Source organism: Epargyreus clarus, unplaced genomic scaffold (genome assembly GCF_041222505.1).
Source record: "Epargyreus clarus isolate Ecla_fem2 unplaced genomic scaffold, WU_Ecla_fem_2.2 ptg000026l, whole genome shotgun sequence".
In the NCBI taxonomy this organism is placed as follows: domain Eukaryota; kingdom Metazoa; phylum Arthropoda; class Insecta; order Lepidoptera; family Hesperiidae; genus Epargyreus; species Epargyreus clarus.
In genome coordinates, this window is record NW_027332233.1 from 15,923,501 (window position 1) to 15,945,108 (window position 21,608).

General features: G+C 33.6%; 4 protein-coding genes and 1 long non-coding RNA gene across 6 annotated transcripts; 2 read left to right on the plus strand and 3 right to left on the minus strand.

Annotated features, from left to right (window-relative positions):
- Positions 1-4,135: 4,135 nt before the first annotated feature.
- On the minus strand, positions 4,136-6,077 carry LOC140753435 (uncharacterized). 2 transcript variants are annotated; one of them, XM_073088024.1, is made up of 2 exons: positions 5,668-6,077; positions 4,136-4,461 (listed from the first exon to the last, which is right to left on the minus strand). In XM_073088024.1, the coding sequence occupies exons 1-2, from the start codon at positions 5,822-5,824 to the stop codon at positions 4,223-4,225; spliced, it is 396 nt and encodes a 131-aa protein (XP_072944125.1). In that variant the 5' UTR covers positions 5,825-6,077; the 3' UTR covers positions 4,136-4,222. The 2 variants fall into 2 exon arrangements, 1 of the variants encoding a protein (XP_072944125.1); XR_012103567.1 differs by lacking the exon at positions 5,668-6,077 and adding an exon at positions 5,020-5,144 and having other exon boundaries at positions 4,286-4,461.
- Positions 6,078-7,692: 1,615 nt separating this feature from the next.
- LOC140753228 (superoxide dismutase [Cu-Zn]) lies at positions 7,693-21,395 on the plus strand. Its single transcript, XM_073087702.1, has 4 exons — positions 7,693-8,039; positions 9,884-9,946; positions 20,318-20,545; positions 21,137-21,395. The coding sequence occupies exons 1-4, from the start codon at positions 7,863-7,865 to the stop codon at positions 21,392-21,394; spliced, it is 726 nt and encodes a 241-aa protein (XP_072943803.1). The 5' UTR covers positions 7,693-7,862; the 3' UTR covers position 21,395.
- Positions 12,395-13,729, minus strand: LOC140753230 (uncharacterized). The gene is made up of 2 exons (XR_012103549.1): positions 13,312-13,729; positions 12,395-13,133 (listed from the first exon to the last, which is right to left on the minus strand). It is a non-coding gene; the product is annotated as an uncharacterized LOC140753230 (long non-coding RNA).
- Positions 13,922-16,051, plus strand: LOC140753227 (uncharacterized). The gene is made up of 2 exons (XM_073087701.1): positions 13,922-14,316; positions 14,516-16,051. Exons 1-2 carry the CDS (start codon positions 14,122-14,124, stop codon positions 16,043-16,045), a joined length of 1,725 nt encoding a protein of 574 aa, XP_072943802.1. The 5' UTR covers positions 13,922-14,121; the 3' UTR covers positions 16,046-16,051.
- LOC140753003 (uncharacterized) lies at positions 18,313-19,637 on the minus strand. Its single transcript, XM_073087350.1, has 3 exons — positions 19,243-19,637; positions 18,809-19,005; positions 18,313-18,479 (listed from the first exon to the last, which is right to left on the minus strand). The coding sequence occupies exons 1-3, from the start codon at positions 19,371-19,373 to the stop codon at positions 18,313-18,315; spliced, it is 495 nt and encodes a 164-aa protein (XP_072943451.1). The 5' UTR covers positions 19,374-19,637.
- Positions 21,396-21,608: the final 213 nt, after the last annotated feature.

Here is a 21,608-nt window from a genome sequence, read left to right on the forward strand (position 1 = left end):
ATGATTTTATTTTGTTATGATAATAATTTGACTTAGCAATTTTGCAAACCCTTTTAAACAATTTAGAGTACCTTCGAACATGCTCGTTAAGCTTAGGGCAAGGACTATTGGCCCTTTCATTATACAAGTCAAAAAGAGTTTCCCGACTTATACGAATACCCTTAGTAGCCCATTCATTGAATTTAAAACCGACTGATTTCTGATATTTTTTAAGTATAAATATTTTTTAAACTCCGTATTTATTATTTTAAAGAAATTTGAATAAACACTATTGACATTGTTATTATAATTTAAAAATTTTAAACTATTTAATAGCTGCTGGTTAAACTTTTTTAGACGCATTTTTGTTATTAGTCTATATTCCAAAAATACTTTATTTTCTGTGTGATTATTACAGAGAATATGAACACTTTGGCCACTGTGATCCGACTGAATGCAATTTATTATGGACTTATCTATAATATTACAATTACAAAAAATGTTGTCAATACATGTAGCTGAAGATGTTGTCACCCTTGTAGGTTCACAAAAAACATTGTTTAAGTTAAATGATTTAAATAAAGACAATAATTTAGTTGTTAATAAGCTATTGTGCAAGATATTTACATTAAAATCTCCACATATTATAATTAATTTATTACTTTTGGAAATTATGTTTAAAACATCCTCCATAACAGTTTCAAAACAATAATAGTTATCATTACAAGGGGGCCTGTATACGCAAACCACAATATGTTTCTCCAGCTCAACACAAGACAATTCTATAGAACGCTCAACCGAAAGATCCACAATGTCTAAACGTTCTTTAAATTTAATATTATTTCTCAGTAATATTAAGGTACCACCATGAATTGCAGACTTACGGTTGAATGAACTGGCTATAATATAATTTTTATAACGTATAAGCAATTCGTGATTTCTTAACCAATGTTCAGTTATACATATTAAAATATCAACGGATCAGCAACTTTTAGATTTTGTTTTTAATATAGGAGTAGCAAACGAGCATGCAGTCCACCTGATGGTAAGTGGCTACTGCCGCCCATGGACATCTGTGATCAATCCCATATAGGATTAGATATTCCTACGGTCGGCCACAGATGCGCCACTACCCCTGAGGACTAAGCTGGAACGCCTCAAAAATTTGATAATATTTGCATTTAACTAATACTCATCGTTAAAATAATTTTATATATAGGATTTGGAGGTCTTGACAGTAAAACATTGTTCATTTTATTCGGAAAATAATTAGGAGACTCCGCTCATTCGTTGCCCCAGCGCCTCCATACCTCCAAATTCGGCCCTGGCCGTCAATTGCAAGGCTGAAAAACTAATAAAAGGTCGGCGTGAGATTCAAATTGATTAGAGGTACATGACCAATCACAATATAATCAATAGACTATACAGCTAGTCCCGGGTTCTTTTTGGGTCCGACCAATCTTTTTTATTAAAGTAAATTTATTCACAAGTTACTAGTTTTGTCTCTTTGTTTCTTATTTTTCTACGAGGATAATATGATTCTGTATATACAGGCTGATTGATTGATTGGTCATCATAGGACCACAATTTAATATGGTACTGCGACTCAAACCTTTTCGATAAGTCTATGAAAATAAGATCGTATATCATATTGTGTATCACGGGACAAGAATAAAAGCAAAACGCGAAATGCTAATATGCCTGCTCGATCAACTAGTAAACAATGAAGAACACAACTTTATTTTGATTATTTACTCAACTAGCGTTTTTTATGTACATAGTTCAGTGTTTTCGTTTAATAAAATAATCTGCACGGTGTTTTGTAAAACGTACAAAGAATAACTGTGTAGCTCGGCAGGTCAAGAATATTAAAGCGTCCTTGGTGATTTCCTCTGACATAATATGTGGGAAACGTGACTCGCCGTAATAGAACGTAACATCCTAAACGAAATAACACATTACATGATATCATACGTGTATAATTTGTATTCACCAACCATTGTAATTGATCATTGAATTGAATTGGTTAAAACGCCATCTAGATGTGCTATTAAGAACTTCTTAAATAAGTTATGTACTGACTAGCAATCTTATAATTAGTTGTTCATACTCATAAGAGATGGCGCTAGAAAGCATCTTATTTTTTTAATTATATAAGGACTTTTGAAGTTTTAATAAGTGTTGTTTTCTCTAGGGTAATGTTAATGAAAATAATCAACTATAACAGGGCACAAGCTGCAAACTAATCAAACTAGACTTTAAACTAACTTATCAATTATATTTTACAGTAAAATACTTAATACAACAGACAAGAACCGCATCGCTGTTGTGCCATAACGAATACTTACAATGCCAAAGGCCAGAATAGAAAATAATTACCTTATAATATTACCTCTAGATTGATCGCAAATCTTCCTTAATTGTACTTAGCTAATAATATTCAGATGATAAATAAATTAACTTCCAGAACTTGGTTTTTTTGTTAATACAAGTGAAAACATTAAATAAAAAAGAATGACAACCTCCAGAGCGCAATGATCACTCAACATCTGATAAGAGTTATAGTTATAAAATCATCCCGCCAAGTGCGAATCTAAATCGCATATAGAGGGTTCCGTAATGGTTCCGTACCACTGAATTTTCAAACTAAAGAACACCAATTTCCTGCAAGGAGACGACCACGGATCAAGAAAGACCACACTTTATTTTTAACTGTTTCATTTTACTGTATTGTTACTGTTACCATGCATAGTAATAAACACTCGAAAAATTAAGTGTCTCGATCGATCTTGGCCAACCTAAGAAAAATCGGCGAACTTTTCGTAAAAACATTCCAGAATTACAAATTTTAAAAGACTATTTGAGCTTTTAGGCGATACGAATTTCGAAAAGGTTAAAAATTTTGCAATAGATAAATAGCAAAGCACCTACATTAAACAAAAAAAAATGAAAATGTTTAGAAACTTTATATAAGTTAAAACAAGTGCATATTGTTTAACAACGAAAAGGACGGCCTTCTTCTAATGTTCTTAGAATACCGTATAACGTAACATCATTACGATCTGTCACGGATCATCACGACTCACGAGCCTTTTAATGTTTAAAACAAGGCTTAAAATAGTGGTTCTCAATATTTTTTGGAAAAGTGACAAACAAACGACTGGTGCCCAAGGACATCAACTCCAGTTATTACCTACTGAAAGCTGATTTGAAGTCGGTCACAAATGTAAACCTCTGAGGACAAAATTAAAATACTTCGTCTAAAAGCCTCTCTCTTACCACATTCCTTCTCAATCCTTAATAGATCACTAACGGGTTTTTATGGTACACGGTAACCACAACCTTCTAATATTTTCTTTAACCTTGGAACAACTCACGTTTAATGTTATTCAACGGGGATATGAAGGTTAAACTATCTTCATCAAACTGCCCTGAACCACGAAATAATATACCTGAACACTAAAACACTGCCCCATTTAGAGCTCTATAAATAGGTAGTAGAGCTGTTAAAGTATGTTCGTATAGTATCTATTTGTAAGTAATTACAAACTCTTTCATGTAAGTCATCCCAACATTTTCCTTCACCAATAAAGGAATATTTCAATGTCCGAATTCATGAATTAATGTCTACCAACAAAGCAGTGTAATCGAATTAAATGTATTAATATGTTGAGAACCACAGATTTTAATGATTTATAATTACAGTATCCAAATAAAACTTTACAAAGCCCATTTACTTAAATGTTGTAAAAAATATTGCTTCAAACACGAGATTATTTTTTGTGATAATTAATAATAATGTACTTAAAGCTTCATCACGCGATGCTGAGCTGAGTATTTATGACTAATTAAAATAATGCCTATACGTTGCAAATAAAGAAAACTAAATAAAACTGTCTGTGTTTTCATAATAAAAAATAATAAACATTATCAATGTCCCTTGTTGCAGAAAACCTCATAAATACCTAGGGTTTTTCAGATAAGTAAGTCGTTGTAAACTCGTGGTATCCTATTGCTGGGCACGGCTCTTCTCTCTGAGTGAGAGGATTTAGACCATAGTCTACTACGCTAGTCAAGTGAATTTATTATGAATCTTTGCTAATTTTATTTTCCTATACACTAAAGAATTACAATTGGTGAATAAAAAGAACTGGTATCTTGTCTTTGGTTTAATTTTCAGATATCCTTTACGTTCTAACGGAAGAAAATTAGACAATCAGGCTTTCAGACCCAAATTAGGACTCTATCTTATAGTGAAATAGTTCACACGTTTCGTCTTCCCCTTGTTTGATTTGCAGACTTCTTCATCAAGTTCCAATGTTGGTTCCACAGTTTGGGCTTGTGTTAGAGGGGGAGCAGGTTCCCCTTGGAGCTGCGAGAGGGCGCAACGGACGGCGGAAATCATTTCTGGTGTAGACTTCCTGTTACCAGGCGCGTGAGGACGATGTGGACGAGACACTCGTTCCGCTGTGGCTGTTGCCTCTGAAGACAAATAAAGAAATGTAAAACACAACGGTCTTATAATTACACTGCAACAACAGAATCTGCTACGATAGTTTTTGGGTGATTTAGTTTTTTAAGCGAAATAAAAATATCTACGGAATTTAACTGGCATTTAAAAGGTCGAAAAAACATAAAGGGACTTTCTGTCTTTTCGTCAACATTGTCGACGTTTTCTATCTAAGAATAGGATGGAACACCTCCTGTGAATGTTTCTAGATACTTGTACGATATCTACGATAGTAGTACACTAGGTATATGTCTAGTGGGCCTACAAACTGTCGAGCCCCAGCTGAAGGCAGTCTTCGTCTTGCTTCTGCTACTACGGATCACTCCTCACTATTTTGTGTTTCGTGATGAACATACACACAGGTATATAGGCTATAATTTCGACTACAACAGTTTTTAAGCACTAACGATTGACTCTGGGCGTGTCGCGGTCCTCGTTCGTCTTACCATTGCTGATACCGGCTCATGCGTCACTCCACAACAGACATTAATTTAGACACAAGTGCTTTTAGACACAGTACGTCTACTAACGGTTAACTCTGGGCCGTTCGTGGTCCTCGTCCGTCTTCTCGCAGCAGAAGCAGGAGCAGCAGCGCGCGGGCAGCCCGCAGCACAGCGCGCCCCGCAGCCAGCCGCCCGGGTGCACTCATACCGTTAGACAAACTTATCATTGCCGATAACGGCTCATGTGTCACTCCATGTTAAACATTTAGACTGAAGTGTGGTACAGAAACTTCGTCTACTAACGGTTAACTCTGGGCCGCTCGTGGTCCTCGTCCGTCTTCTCGCAGCAGAAGCAGGAGCAGCAGCGCGCGGGCAGCCCGCAGCACAGTGCGCCCCGCAGCCAGCCGCCCGGGTGCACTCATACCGTTAGACAAACTTATCATTGCCGATAACGGCTCATGTGTCACTCCATGTTAAACATTTAGACTGAAGTGTGGTACAGAAAATTCGTCTACTAACGGTTAACTCTGGGCCGTTCGTGGTCCTCGTCCGTCTTCTCGCAGCAGAAGCAGGAGCAGCAGCGCGCGGGCAGCCCGCAGCACAGTGCGCCCCGCAGCCAGCCGCCCGGGTGCACTCATACCGTTAGACAAACTTATCATTGCCGATAACGGCTCATGCGTCACTCCATGTTAAACATTTAGACTGAAGTGTGGTACAGAAAATTCGTCTACTAACGGTTAACTCTGGGCCGTTCGTGGTCCTCGTCCGTCTTCTCGCAGCAGAAGCAGGAGCAGCAGCGCGCGGGCAGCCCGCAGCACAGCGCGCCCCGCAGCCAGCCGCCCGCGCGCGCCCACGCCGTCTGCCGGTCTTGCCGCTGCTGCAGCCGGCTCATTCCTCACATCATCGTGAAGGGCGCACGCACGCAACACCTCTACTTTTGATTCTTTCTATTTTTTTTTTGGGTTTTGTACTTTTGCGTGTTGTTGTTTAGACGTGAAACGTCAGTTGCGGTGATTGACAGCGGATGCTTTTTTAGGTTTTATTTCGTGATTTAATAAGGTAGTAAGTAAGGAAACTGAATTGTTATGAGTTATGCCAGATATCGATAGTCGACGAGCATAACGAGTATGACGAATTCGAAACCGGCACTTCTGCGCTCTACGCTTGTGGCTTTTAATTCAACTTTTTGCAACTGATCACGAATGGCCATGTACACAAATTCGTTTTACGCTGATGTCGTCGACGACTTAGAGATTAAATCTAGAATTAGAAAACACCGTCTTTCTGTGAACCTATTCATATAATGTGGTCATCGACACAAACCACGGCCTGTAACAGTAACTTGCATTGGTGGTACTACTGATCTTCTCTTTCAAGGCAAAGTCCTTATCCCGCCAGATACACTTACAAGGGCAGTCGGACAAATTAGACTTACACATTTATGACTTTGAAATTTATTTCCAGCATTCGTCTATTCGTGTCAAACAATTAAACGCTCGTGTTTGGACACGGCATTGTCTGGCTAGATGAATGTAATGTGCTAAGTGGCGTGTCAGATAGATTAAGCCTTTGTATTCTATACATTTAATAATATTTTATTGTTTTTTGTTAAGTGCTAGTATTCGAACAATCATAATTTTAATGAATTCAACTTTTATTTTCCTGTTAATTCGTTTTTATTAGGTATTCTATTATATACTTGTATGTGAATGTGTGTAGGTAAAGTCCCATTGCTGGAACCACTCTGCTCAAAATATTACAAATCTTATTAAATTTGAATTAAGTTAGATTTTGTTTCGGATTTTTTTTTCGGCCCCAAAACTACATATTTTAGGCATGTACATAATTATTTTTAATGAAACAATATGGTACCCAATACGATTTTTACGGATAGCGGGATCGACCTCCTTCCACTGGATATCTGTCATAGTTATCACCAAACTCCTAGTCCGCTCTGAAGTTGTTGCGAGCAGGTGTAGTCATACAATTTGCTATGGCGACGCGCTTCATTTCTATATTCAGAGCGGACTAGCAGTTTTACGCGGACTTTACCTATGACATAGTCTGGAACTGAATGTGTGTATGCCAAGACACAGATAGATAGCTTTCATGAGGCTATGATAATCATAAAGCGTTATTCATCATTCATTTATGCACTCTTCGACTCACAAGAAACAAATACTTACTTAAGTATATTGATTAAATATAACATGAACTATGATAACATACTCGTGGCTATTGACCTACTAGATCAACGATCGTGACTCTATATTTTTCCTACATTAACTACCTATTTAATAAATAGTATGCATCTACGACGTTGTAAAGATCCTTTCTATGCCTCATCTATGAACCTGTAAGACATACTTCACTTACTATAAGTGTAATTGTAAAATAGAGTTGTATAGCAATCATAAAACCATGACAGTTAATGATTTGAAAGTGGTCGACACGGGCTAGTCAGGAGACCAATCCACATTAAAGCAGCGTAGCCGATTAAGTATGTAAGTTCCCCTGCTTCATGGAGAGGTGCCTTGCCACTACGAAAACAATTGTAGCCAGCAATCCCATCTGATAATACAAATTAGTACGTGTCATTAAATTGACGAGATGCTTCCTAATCTTGGAGTAGTAACACAATTAATTACGCATATTACGTCACGCCTCGATCGCAAAGCCTTGGCGCGTAATGACAACCTGCTCATGTATTCATTACTATACAAAAACACACCGGTGATGTTCCGTATAGCAAATCACTGATAGCCCACCATTTGAACCGCCAACACGTTTTAATATCAGGTTTAAAACTTGCATTTTGAAAACCGAACGCGCGCGTTTTTTATTTTTTCTTTATTTCTCATTCAAATCAATTGGCAAACATAACGCAATTCATTCTTCCATTAAACTATTTTAAAATTTAAAAAATAAAAATGAATCTTCGAATTCACATTTTCTTGGGTCAGTTTCTGTGGCTGTTAGCGGTGTTAAATGGAAAGAACTTGCAAGGGATCCCGGGATACGGAAGGAATCTAGTAGTCAAAGCTCTGCCTCCGCTTGAAGATTACCAAAGCAATGTTTATGAAGTGATTATGGAACCTTATTTGTATGTAAGTATCGTTATAATAGGTATATGTTTAATCTTTAAAAAATACTTAACTAAGTAGTAACAAAAATATTTTTAACCATTTATTTTTATAGAATTTTATTAATTTGTAATATTGAATTAGGTTTTTGGTTTTAAAATGTTCATAACTTATTTCCGCTTTTTTAGAAAACTATTATGGATATAAAATTTTGTAGGCCATATGATAGTGAATGGTTAAAGAAGAATAATAACATTGGAAAGGTTGATAACTACTGCAGTTGACTAAATATCCACACAATCGATTTATATTTCAATTACATTACATTGTAATTTTGAAACAGCCTTCGCTATTGTTTAAATATATTTACATAAGCATAACAAAAATTTACTCATTGAGTTATCATAGTCCTCCAACTAAATATCGAGCATTATATCAAGCTAAAAAATTACCATTTTTTTATTGTGGCATCACGCATTTTGCGTATAGCCAGAGACAATCAAATACCTAGATTAAATTTAATTCCAGGCTAGTCTGTGCCTTCGCGGTAATAACTCTTTTCCGCAGATGTAATTCGTAAATCTATATAACCACATATAACTAAGTTCCGTACTGTGGTTTCTACTCTACCGTAATTCAATATGTCCCACTGTTGACGTACATTTTACTCCTTTATAATAAAAGTAAAATATCTATGTATTGAATAAAACATGGAAGATGAAACATACATTTAGGTATGTACCTATCTTCGATTCTTAAACTGATTAATTTCCAATACTTTTCTTTATTCTTGAAGTTAAAACCATTATTTATATTCGCTATAGTTTTCTAAGTGTTAGCTTAACTCATTTTAATCGCTTTAAAAAACAGGTTCTCCTTTCGACACATGTTTTTACCTGCGTTTTTTATCTGTTAAAAACGGCGATTACATTGATTTACATTATACATAATATACCTACTCAGCATTGTTATATTTGTTTTATTGGATGTACCTTATCAGAACTTGTAATATTACTTGTAACACCTACATAACAAAAACGAATACAGTAAATAATTATCTTAAAAAAAAACGAAGAGATAATTAAACTTCGGTCATATGAACGCATTAAGTCAAAACCACTTTCAATGCATGCTGTTAAAATGCAGATTACTTTGCCCACACGATTTTCATAGATAATTTCATTTTTTATCAATTAAATATATGTGTTCTTTGTCACCATCAACTTTTTATGAAACAATAGTTCCTTGAACCGCCGCCGTGTCCATCAATGCGCGGTATCCTCATTAGACGCTATTCGTTTTTTCTAGGTCTACGAACTTTTCTACATCAATGTTTTATTACTTTTTGGACTTCCATACTCAAGCCTCCCACAACCAAACTTAGTTAATCTTTCACACTTCTTAATTGTACTCACAAAAAATACAAATAAAATTAAACACAAACTGCTGTGGATAATACAGACAGAGGTGCTCGGGAACATAATAATTGCAGACCAAATGGCAAAAATTACACACAGTCTTAAGCAAGTATTTTCTACAGGATTGTAAATGCACATAAATCAGGCACACGTCGTTTTCAAATTATTACAACCATGTCATGATAAATTATTATCTCGTCAAAGTAAATTTTAGCCGTCGTTTATTTTGCCATGTGAAATGTACATGCGATAATTATATGACTTTTATTTTACATTTATTGTAGGTACTCTAGAATATTGGTTGTCAACTTGTCATTAGTTACTGGGATGTAGGTACAGTATTTTAATTTATTTTGTTTTCATTGATTTTCAAGTTCTATTACTGGTATGTCGAACAAATGTCGAAAATCACTTTTTAAAGATTATAGAGTTATAATATTTTGCTTTCAGGATTTAGGAAGACCCTACACCTGGTCTGGCGATCGGTCCCAGAAGCAAATAGACTTGGCAGTTGTAAGTATTTCAGCTGTATTTTTTTATGCCTTATTTCAAACCGAACTTTTCACCAATTACTTATTCCTTTTCCTACATAATCTATCAATAAATACATATTGTAATTTGAAAAGGTTTTCAAAATCACGTCGTAATCGTTATTTAAGTACCTATAATATGTGAGTGAGACTCCGCCGAGTGTGTAGAGGCATAGGAGATTTTTCTTGGTTAATACTGAAAAATGTATACTAAATTTACAAAAATTCGAAATGCATAGGTACCTAATAGAATAATAAAATATTCCTTTTGCCTTTTAAAAATATCATTTACATAAATCTAAACAAATAAAAAGATGAGTCGTGATGTTCAATTACAATACTTCCGACAATTATACACACCTACTTCATCAGCCTACTTCCTTTATTTTGTTTTATTTTATTGCTATGCAAAAAAACTAACAGAAATAAATTTATATGTTTCTTTAATTTTATAAACCGTGTGAATCTAATAAGAACTAACATTTGCTGCATGTCATAGCATATTTGTTATACCACAACTAAAATCATTATATGCCAGCCGTTTAACTAGTTAAGTTTTTAAAAACTTGCTGACAGAGGTTTTAATAATGAAGCGACACGCAAATCGACAATTACTCCTAATTAGCACATTAACCTACCATTAATCGTTTAAGTACACGATAATTGACCCGACTAATATTTAGTTATTTGCACTTTTTAAATGATGGATTCTATAGGAAATAAATTTACAATAAATGCGTGCGGATACACACGCGCGGTATATCTACCGACTTTTGCCTTCTAAGGTTATCTCATACAAAATAAGTAGATATATGAATATATGTATGTAATAGTTTCCTAATTAAAAAATATTCTCAACGTTGCTGGATTATGATCCCCAAAACTCGCACGCCTATCTTCATGATTTATAAAATAACATTATTTCATCGAGCTTTATTGACTTTTTATAAAAAGAGAGAAAATTATATTTCGAAAGTTAAAGCTAATGTGAATTTACAATCACATCATGTTCCATGTTCATTACCTATACCTATACTTAAAATGTAAATTCAAAAAACAACAGCCTTATTTCAGATTATCTTGTGTTAAAAACTGTGAACACAACCATGTAATAATGATACATTACCTACTTAGGATGTTCTGGCAGATTGGCAACTGTGTTATGAACATCCGTAGACAGATGCACATTAGAATTACATGAGATAAGTCGTTAAAGACAGGAAATGACACATTATATCATTATAATTATCGTAATAATAGATGTGTGCCTACAAAGCTTTAGAACTTTCAACCCTATGTGGAAAATTAAGATTGTTATTATACTTCGGCTTGTTCGTTTTGATCCTTGAGTAGGTACCTATATTGGCATGCCAATTAAAAACACGACATTGACAAGACACTCCATATTTAAATAAACAGTTACCTTCAATATTTTGTACATAAAAATAAATTCTACGTCTATAATAATTATGCAAACAACGGCTAATTGTTTGTTATTATGTATATTTTTTATAATTGCAGTATCAAGGCGTACTTAATTCTTAATTGCAGGAAATATATAATTGTTATCACACTTATCATTAAGGTGATCTCGTCGAGATTGATACATAGGTACATTATGTATGTTTAATTGTTGAAATATAATTATACACGCTTAAGAATCTTTTTTATCTCATTTTAGACTTTTCATAGTTTTGACATTACGATTGGCACAATGAATACGAAAAGATTCTTGGTTTGTTCATACTAATTACTCTGAGGTTTTAGCAAATATGTAAATAATGAAATATTCTGTCTGCTGTCGGTTTTTTAAGTTTTCATGTATTATAATATATTTTCTAAGATGTTAAATTCAAAATTAGATTCTAAGATAGCACAAATTGGCTACTTGACACTTTTTGGGAAACTGTTTTAATGAATTCATATACGTATTATATACGCCTTTCATTGATCATTTTTTCGAAAAAAGGGCTATTTATTAATAAAAAACATATTTTTATTACGGTAAACGGAACGTTACGCCAAAACAGGCGGTCAAGTGTCATTTCGTAGCGTGACGTCAACACATTGAAAATATAGAAATAAACTTCGACGCTACACATACTTCAGGGGAAATCTTGGGAATTATTTAACTTTTATTAGTACAATTGCAAGAATGTCAAATTACAAGGCGTGTGCAGTGACGATGTGTTCAAGTACGATTGCTAAATATCCTAACAAATTTGCTTATACAAGTTCCTAAACCCAAATCTCATAAACGTTAAAGAACTTGCAGATTCTTATATGTTTAAATCCTCTGTTTGCAAGCAATGACATTTTATACTATCTATGTAAGAGAAGTATTATTGAAAAAAAGGAATAAATTTAGTAACTCTCGAGTGATTCGTCAATTCCAAATCATTGGAACGGGACGTAATCAAAATAAAACAGCAAGTGGAAGTATTCATATATTTAATATATTATATAGATGTCTATGATAAGAATAGAATTATAAGACGTCTATGAGAATTCTATTTTAAGGGCCCATTCTGTAATTAATAGGACACAATTAAAATATTTCATGACTGTGTTATTATTGATGGTGCATGTGCACTGATTAAGTTACAGGACTGTATAATTAAAAATACATGATTTCCTAATATTAGTATTTTATTAACCGATTTCTTTGTTTATTTGGTTTATATGGTTCTATTAGTGAGTACACACAGTAGAACTTTTGTATATATTTATCATATGTTACAGTTACAATAATTACTACAGATCACCTAAGCTAAATTTTTGTGCTGCTTGCGTGTCTGGTTTTCTTCATTACTAAAATTATTTTCCGTAACAAATGGATATATATTTTTATCACTGTCATTTTCAGAATTAAATTGCAATGCAATAATAGGAACTGTATGGTCACTTTTCTTCCTTCATCTTGTTGGGTAGGTTACGCAAGTAAAGAAGTACTATTTCCCGTGTACTTTACTTTATGTATTTCAAACTGGTGCCCACTTTCGAAACTTTTGGCTCCTCACTTCTTCTAGGCAGGACAGTCATCACATTTTCATTTTCATTGATGTACCTTGTGTTCAGGACAACTTTTACTTTTCATGAAACACAAACTTGCCTTCCTCTTAAACTGCACATACTCTATAACGTCGTCACTATACGATTGTCGGGAAGATCTGTAAATATAAATATAACCAATTAATAACCTTAAAACAGTTCACATAAGAATATAAGTATATTTAAAAAGATCTTAATAATCACTTGAAGACAACCTTTCTTCTGTCTGAAGTCAGTTAAGAAATGTTTTAATTGTCCGATATGATTAAATGTAAATATAAAGAATGTTTTACTTACGTTGTTTATTTGATATTTCCATAGGTTATCTCACGGAAGTTTTTGTATCCATTTTGATTTATTGCACTGCATATATGGAGATTCTTTAAGCAGGTTCACGCTATCAGCTTTAATATAGTATGGCTTCATTTCGGTTCACAACATATTATAAATTCAACCAACTCTAACAGCAAACGATTTAATTATTATTTGTCTTGTTTGGTTTCGATGTAGTGACGTCACATGTCATTTGAGGCAGCACTGTCGCCGTTTTGGGATTTAAAATCCACAGATAAAAAATCGAAAATTTCTTTTTAAAAATTAAAATACTTAGAACGTATTAAAAAATAAACGAAATACTGCATAATTTATGTTTACTTATAAGCTATCATATCCAACATATTTCATATTTTATTGTTATAACTGTCAAGTACCCAATTAAAATCACTTAAATAATTCCAAAATACAGTTGATTAAACAAATAAAAATATACAATATTTTTGTAAACTTTGGTGACACTAAAAAAATGGAATTAAGATTTTTGTTAAGGGGGTGGTATTGACAGACAATAGGGAATATGCACATTTATTTTTTATTTTTTTAAACCACTTTTGACTTCATTCTAACACAGTAAAAAATATAAACACTGAAAATAGTGATTGATTTATTTTTTAAAAAAATATTTAAATTATCCATAAAATTTGACACGTTTAAACGCCGCCATTTTTTCGCGCCCTTTGTGTGACGTCACATAGCGTAAATTGAGTGTTGTTTACTATACGCATAAGTTATGATTTAAAGTTTTTCAACGTTAATAACAATTTTTACATCATGGAAAGAACTAAAGAACCATATTATAGATATTGCCTAGTACCGCTGTGCAAAAACACCATCAGAAGTACACCAGATAAGGTGTTTTTTTCTGTTCCACACGACATGAAAATACGAAACCAATGGTGTAAGATGATGAGAAGAGATAAAGTATCTCCTATGGCGCATTTACATTGTTGTGAAGACCATTTTAATGTAAGTGTTATTACTTTTTTATATTTCGATATAATCAACAAGGTGTGAATTGCTCAAAAGGAAGCAAGAATAAGATGTAGAATATAACTCAGTTTTTATACCTTCTTCACCTATTTCACGTCAACATTAAGTATAAAGAACTGTAGCTACTTATCATTCCAACTCATTTGGTATTTTACTAATGTTGAATTTATTTCAGATCAAGGAAGATACAAAAAATTATATGCAATATAGCATCATGAAACAACATGGGGAAAAAGTTAACTTGCAGTTAAAGGAAGGAGTTATACCTCATAAATTTCAGTGCCAAAAAAGAAATATGCCACCACCAAAAGAGAGAAATTATCCTATTAAGAAACAAAGATTATCAATAATAAACGAAACTCTTTCAGAGTTTGACATCAAGAGTACTGTAAAAAGTGAAAGTTTGTATGACGCTGGGCCCAGTACTTCTTATATTGAAAGCAGCGATGATTACCAAGCAAAGCCCAGTACCTCTCGCATGGATATCTCTGAAACAGAGCCCAGTACCTTGCATACTGAAGTCTCTAGAAACATGGAAAACTTTTGTGACAAAGCTATACAAGTAAATATTAAATTGAAGTACAGAAGCAAAGGTGTTAATGTAAATTTAAATACAGAAAATAAGAATGTAGCTCTATCCCCTATTCGTCTTGCATCACAAAATATTGGAACTTCACCAATAAAATCAACTACAATAGTTGTAAAAAGAAAGTTATTTGGAGATAACCCTGTTGATAGTTTATCTATATCTTCTAATTCTTCAGTTATATCCCATAATGAACCATACAGTTCATCCGATTTAAGTTGGGTGCAAGATGAGTCTGAAGATGAAAAACATTTTAAAAATATAATGCGTAGTGGTATGTTAAGTGCTATAGAAAAACAACCTAAAATGTTATTAGGATTACCTAAACAATCATATCATTTAATAAAATTATTAAGTGATAACATTCCACTTCCAACTATAGATATACTAATTACCCTAAAGAAATTAAAATTAAATGATTCATTTAGCATATTAGGCTTACATTTTGGATATTCACAGAGCACTATTAGTAGAATATTCTCTAAAACCTTACCTCTCATTGCATCAAAAATGAAAGATTTGATTGTGTGGCCGACACCATCAAAGGTTTATGAAAATTTACCAATATCCTTCAGGGCTAGACATAAAAATGTTATTTCAATCATTGATTGCTTGGAAATTCAAATCGAAAAGCCAACAGATGCAGTCCACCAATCACTTACTTGGTCACAATACAAAAAATGCAATACGTTAAAGTACTTGATTTCATGTACACCAGATGGATTAATTAATTTTATTTCTGATGGGTATGGTGGAAGAGCAACAGATGTTGCAATTGTGCAAGATTGTGGCTACTTGGACTGTTTGCCCCCTAATAAAGCAGTGATGGCTGACAGAGGATTTAAAAATATATCACATTTACTAGAAGCCAAAAAATGTACTCTCGTCAGACCACCTACTGTTTCAAAGTTTTCTGCCAGCAGCAAAGAAGAAGTAAGAGTATCTAAACAAATAGCTGCATTAAGAATTCATGTGGAACGGGTTATAAATAGGCTGAGAGAATACCACATGCTACTCCCTCATGCTTCTATAGACTGTAACTTAATTCCCATCATGGATGAAGTGATAATATTAGCCTGTGGCTTAATTAATATGCAGGATGTTTTAATAAAAAAATGAATCAATTGTGCATTACTTTTATTTCACATTCAGTTCACATTTATTTTAGGAAAAATAGCTTGATGCCAAAATAGTATGCATTTTTCCAATAGAGCTTCACAAAATTCTTTATTATGCTCTACTTCTATTATATTTACCCATTTTGTATTTTCAAAATCATTATGGGCAACACAAAACAGGCCCTTTGCTTTGTTGGAAAAATGCATTTGTAATTGTAGCTGTGCCATATATTTTGGAGCCACTTCATTTTTTGATGTTATATATTGATTGATTGCTTTTTCTGTCATTGGGCATTTTATTTCGATGCTGTACTCATTACTTTCCCCATCTGGAGAAGCACCCATGGTTGGGTAATCAGCACATAATTTTAACCCGCATTTATTAATTTTAATTTTTAATGTTTTTTCTACTTCTTTTATAACTTGATCTTCTAAAAATCTTCCTCTTTTCATTGCTTCAGTGTCCCTCAATTTACTTGCTCCTAATATGGCTTCAGTTAAACTACCATCCAAAACACTACAATTTGCAGCCTCATGTGCCTTAGAAGCTGTGATTCTTCCATATCTCAGCTCGTGCCACAATGGACAGTCTCGTTGTTGTGTTGTTGCTAATGCAGCTTCATTGCATGCTTCTGTACTCATTATAGATTTACAACACACAATAAAATCATCAGAGTTAGTAGCTTTACTTGTAATTATTAGATGATGTATTGACAATCTTTCTACTATACTAGGATTCTTAAAAAAGACCATTAAATGATTATTTGTATCACCAACTACCATGCAATTATTTTTCACCACTGAAAGAAAATTGTCTTGAAGTGTTCTTGAAGTTTTTGGCGCAAGGTTATGTTTAGTAGGGTGTCCGTTATTTCCCAAATTGGATTTTATTCTGCGAACGCCCCTCAAATTTTTAGGTTATGACCTAAAAAAAAATATCTGACCCAAACCAGCCCTTAATATTCACATTAACCCGTGCCTGAATCATAATACATTTCCCATTTAAATAACATGGGATTTTTGCACTTTTTGCAGTTAATTTTTTTCCACCGAAACAAATGTAGCTAAAAATACTTTGACAGCTGTTTTTTGTAGGAAATTTAACGCTCTTCAAAAAAGATCTGAATGCTTTTTGCGATAAAATTTACGGTTTAAAAGTTATTTAACGATAAAGTTGTATTCATAGTTAAATTCATCGTTTTTTTTCAATTTCCACCATAATTTTTATTTATATCAAGCTAAATGCATATAGATAGGTAACAAAATAAATAAATACAAAATTTGGTTAAAAATAAAGTATATTATTGCTTATAAATAATAATTTCAAAATATTTATAGTTCTTTCTTCAATTCTACAATTTTTTTGTCAAACATTTTTAGTTGCAGTGGGATATTTCGCTCTGTATTCACTTACAACTTGAATCAAATATTGTTTTTGATCTTCTTGAGTTGTTAATCTATTGATATAATCTTGTGTCAATTGAACAGCTCTTTCGGCCACATCGTTTACTACTTGCAGATTATTAACAATTGCCAGACCATTTAAATAATTATCATTTCTAATCCACGTATCAGCATTAGTTTCTAAAAAATCTTTACTAATATCATGTGCTGCCTACAACAGTATTTTTGCTGAATGAGTTAACACTAATAAAGTTTATCAAACAGACATTTCACCGAGAGGTTATAGACTCAAAGGATATCAAGTTCTCTCACGTTACTCACAGATGGCGTTAGATTATAAAACGAATAAATTTAAAACGTGATTGCTTTTAATTTTTCGTTTAATTGCCTTAAATTCACAAATTTTAAAAAAGAAAATTATTTAAACACTTATATTTATGTAGAATCACGTTTACATAGGGCCTATTAGAGTTACTTTATAATTTTATTGCAAACAAAAAGCGATAGTAAATAAAAAATAGGAACATGATGAATTTAACTATGAATACAACTTTATCGTTGAATAACTTTTAAACCGTAAATTTTATCGCAAAAAGCATTCAGATCTTTTTTGAAGAGCGTTAAATTTCCTATAAAAAACAGCTGTCAAAGTATTTTTAGCTACATTTGTTTCGGTGGAAAAAAATTAACTGCAAAAAGTGCAAAAATCCCATGTTATTTAAATGGGAAATGTATTATGATTCAGGCACGGGTTAATGTGAATATTAAGGGCTGGTTTGGGTCAGATATTTTTTTTTAGGTCATAACCTAAAAATTTGAGGGGCGTTCGCAGAATAAAATCCAATTTGGGAAATAACGGACACCCTAATGTTTAGGTACACTACAAATATCCTTTGCTTTAATAAATTTCAATTGGGTACCAATTGACGCTAACTTGGATTTTTTCCAATAACATTCCGTACTAGTACTTGGTGGATCTTCACTACGTCGATGTAGCCAAGCCAAAAAAGCAATAGCATGCTTGCACCCTCCTAAAACAAAAGAAAAAAATTAAGTTATGTTTCATATAATAATGTAACATTGGTTATGTATGGCATGAAACATGGTAGAATGAATATGGTTCGAGGGAGGTACCACCAACACCATCCCTATTTTTGGGATATTTCAAGGATGAAGCAGTTCTTGACTTCACCATGAGATGCACTGCATGGCCATTTGCTATTTCAATTGTATAAAAAAGTATGACTAATCTAGTGCTCCTATCTTAATGAACAGTACTTTGATGACAAGTGGCAAAACCAAGGTCTCTGACACTCAATAAATTAATGGTATCCACTGAGTGAAAGAAACGAAATACTACCTAAGTGTGCCGCACAATCTTCACATTGAACAGAAATTATTGTTTCTTCTGTTTCATCACAGATAGCTTGTACGGCATAACACTTCTGATGCACATTGTGCTCCGGTGTAATTCGAGCTCTAACTACACATATGTTCCCCTCTCGTTTTACTTGTACATAGCCTACAGCTGAATCGCCATAAGATTCTCGTTCAGATCTGTAATAAATAATAATTTTACGTAAATAATTATAAAAGATTCAACCATCTCATCATGATCGTTATGATGACTTTGTTAAGTATTTAAACATACAAAATGCAGTAAAATGTATTACCTATAATATAAAGGCAGGTGAATGTTAACATCTAAAGGTTATGTTTAGTTAAATTACCTAAATTGATCTATGCATACACATCTATTTAGAAGTAGAAATTACAATATATCATGATAATTACCTTGCAGCTTTCACTCCTTTAATCTCAGCGGACATGAAATCTGGATTTGATGCAAAATACGCTGTCATCATAAAAGCATCTATTTTTGGTAGATTGTCCGATTGTGCTTTAACAAAACCAATTTCAGTCATTGTTCTTGATACAGTGTAATGTATAACTCTGCAGGGATATAATTAAAAACAATTTTCCTCTCAAAACTATCAAATATCAATAATACAAACTATTAAATAGGATGAATATGGATGCCGATAATTGTCATAACACGCTATGTTACGTCACGTTTTGTTTCGACCAATGGCAATGCGTTTCGCAAATTTGAATTTCCCGCACAAAATTTACGATTTTTAATTAAAGTTTTAAGCTGTTTAAGACAAAATAAATAAAAAATAATAGTTTAGACGTAAAGTCAGGTCTTTAAAGTACCATAGAAAAAAATAACAAGCAAATCTAAATCACATGCATATTCCCTATTATAGGAAATACGAAGTTCAATCATCACATACATAACATTACCGAATCTATATAACGTATAGGTACTTAACTTAAAGTGTAACTTTAAGCGGAGCTTTATTAATTACCTAAGCTATGAGACTAGTTACTTACCTAAGTACATACCTACTTATGTTTTGTGTAGGAAACAAAAATATTTTATTAAAAGGTTAATCACCTACATCGCTTAGGTACATGTTTAAATGTATACTTTATTCGGTAACGTTACTCACGTTCTATAAAATTGATATAAGTGTTATTCTAACAGAATATGTTTTATTAAATTAATGGAGGTATCACGCGGATAAGTGCATATCTGAATTCCAGTCAAAAACCTCTGAGAGGTACTTGTAAATTTGATAGATCATCTTATCGAGTTCGTTGACCTCGCCACAAACTCTCAACCAACTAGGTGAGGAAGCGTGGTGCCCGGGGTCGATCTAATAAGGAGACCCAAGTGGCAACTCGAGGCTACTGTGGCTATTGTACAAAAAATATATATCGCCATATTTGTTAAAGGTAAATGTGAAGTCAAAACACGAAGAGCTTTATCAACTTTAAACTTTCTAATCGTTAATCTTTCCAGGCGCCCCGTTCAGCGCCAGGTCTTCAAGCGCTAGTCCACCTGCAAGACGACGAAGAGTCGGGCGTGACTGGCGAGCTGGTCTTCACACAAATTGTTCCCAATGGCCCAGTGACCATCGAAGGGAACATCACTGGCTTACCTCCAGGTCTGCATGGAGTCCACGTGCACCAGGTCGGCGCTGTAAGGGACAATTGCAAGGAGATTGGGCCCCATTTCATTGCGTACTATGTGAGTAATTAAACATATGCCTTAGAACGTGACGTAAAGAACTATTCTAAAAAAATAATATGTAAGTGTCCTCATCTAAACACAAATTGTCGAATATAAGAAGCTATCTAGTAACGCTTCTTGTAATATTTCCTTACAAATTATTATTATCATATTAAGAAGCTTTATATACTCATAAATGCCACTACCAGTAAATGTAATAACGTTTTTCTTACGAGAATAACTAAGTACATACTTCCTATTGACATTTCAAACATTACATTTTTAAGTTGCCAATAAGACAAAAATAAAAAAAAAATCTTAGTTGGATTTGAAGGCTTCAGAATTTGAAATCTAAGTTTTTTTGTACAGTAAAATTAATTTTACTAAGTTTTGCACTGTATTGAAAAATTGTACCTAGACAAGGGTATAATGTAGTTTTCAAAATTTAACAAATGATTTCAAGATATTTTCGGGAAAAAATAATAACTTTGTTAACAGGGAGAACATCTGTTTCCAATTTAAAGTCGAAGTCTTATCGATAAGGTTGCATTCAGTCAACACTTACATCCTAAATCATTGTATTGACTTAAAAATAATTCCACACTTCAGGGTCGTCACGGCGGTCCACGGGACCACGTGCGCCATGTCGGCGACCTTGGCAACATCAAGGCGGAAGAGGGCGCCGCGGTCAACGTGAAGATCGTTGACCACCTCGTCTCACTTGCAGGACCAAGGTCCATTGTAGGTCGCTCACTGGCCATTACGAAAGGAGAGGACGACTACGGACGCGCTGGTACCGAGGACAGTGCGCTCACTGGCACGTCCGGCCCAGCTGTTGCTTGCGGTGTTATTGGATATTTGAATTAATTTTTATTATTATTATTTATTAGTTTTATTATCCTTTTATTTATTAGAATTAGGCCCGCAATTATTAAAGTCTTTAAGACAAACTGTGTTTTCGTATTTGGTATGTTTAATGTAATCAACACCCAATAAGATTAGATTCTTAAGCTTGTTACTATTACTGGCTAATCTATCAGTGGAACATCTAGTACGAGTGTATCTCCTTTATATATAATAG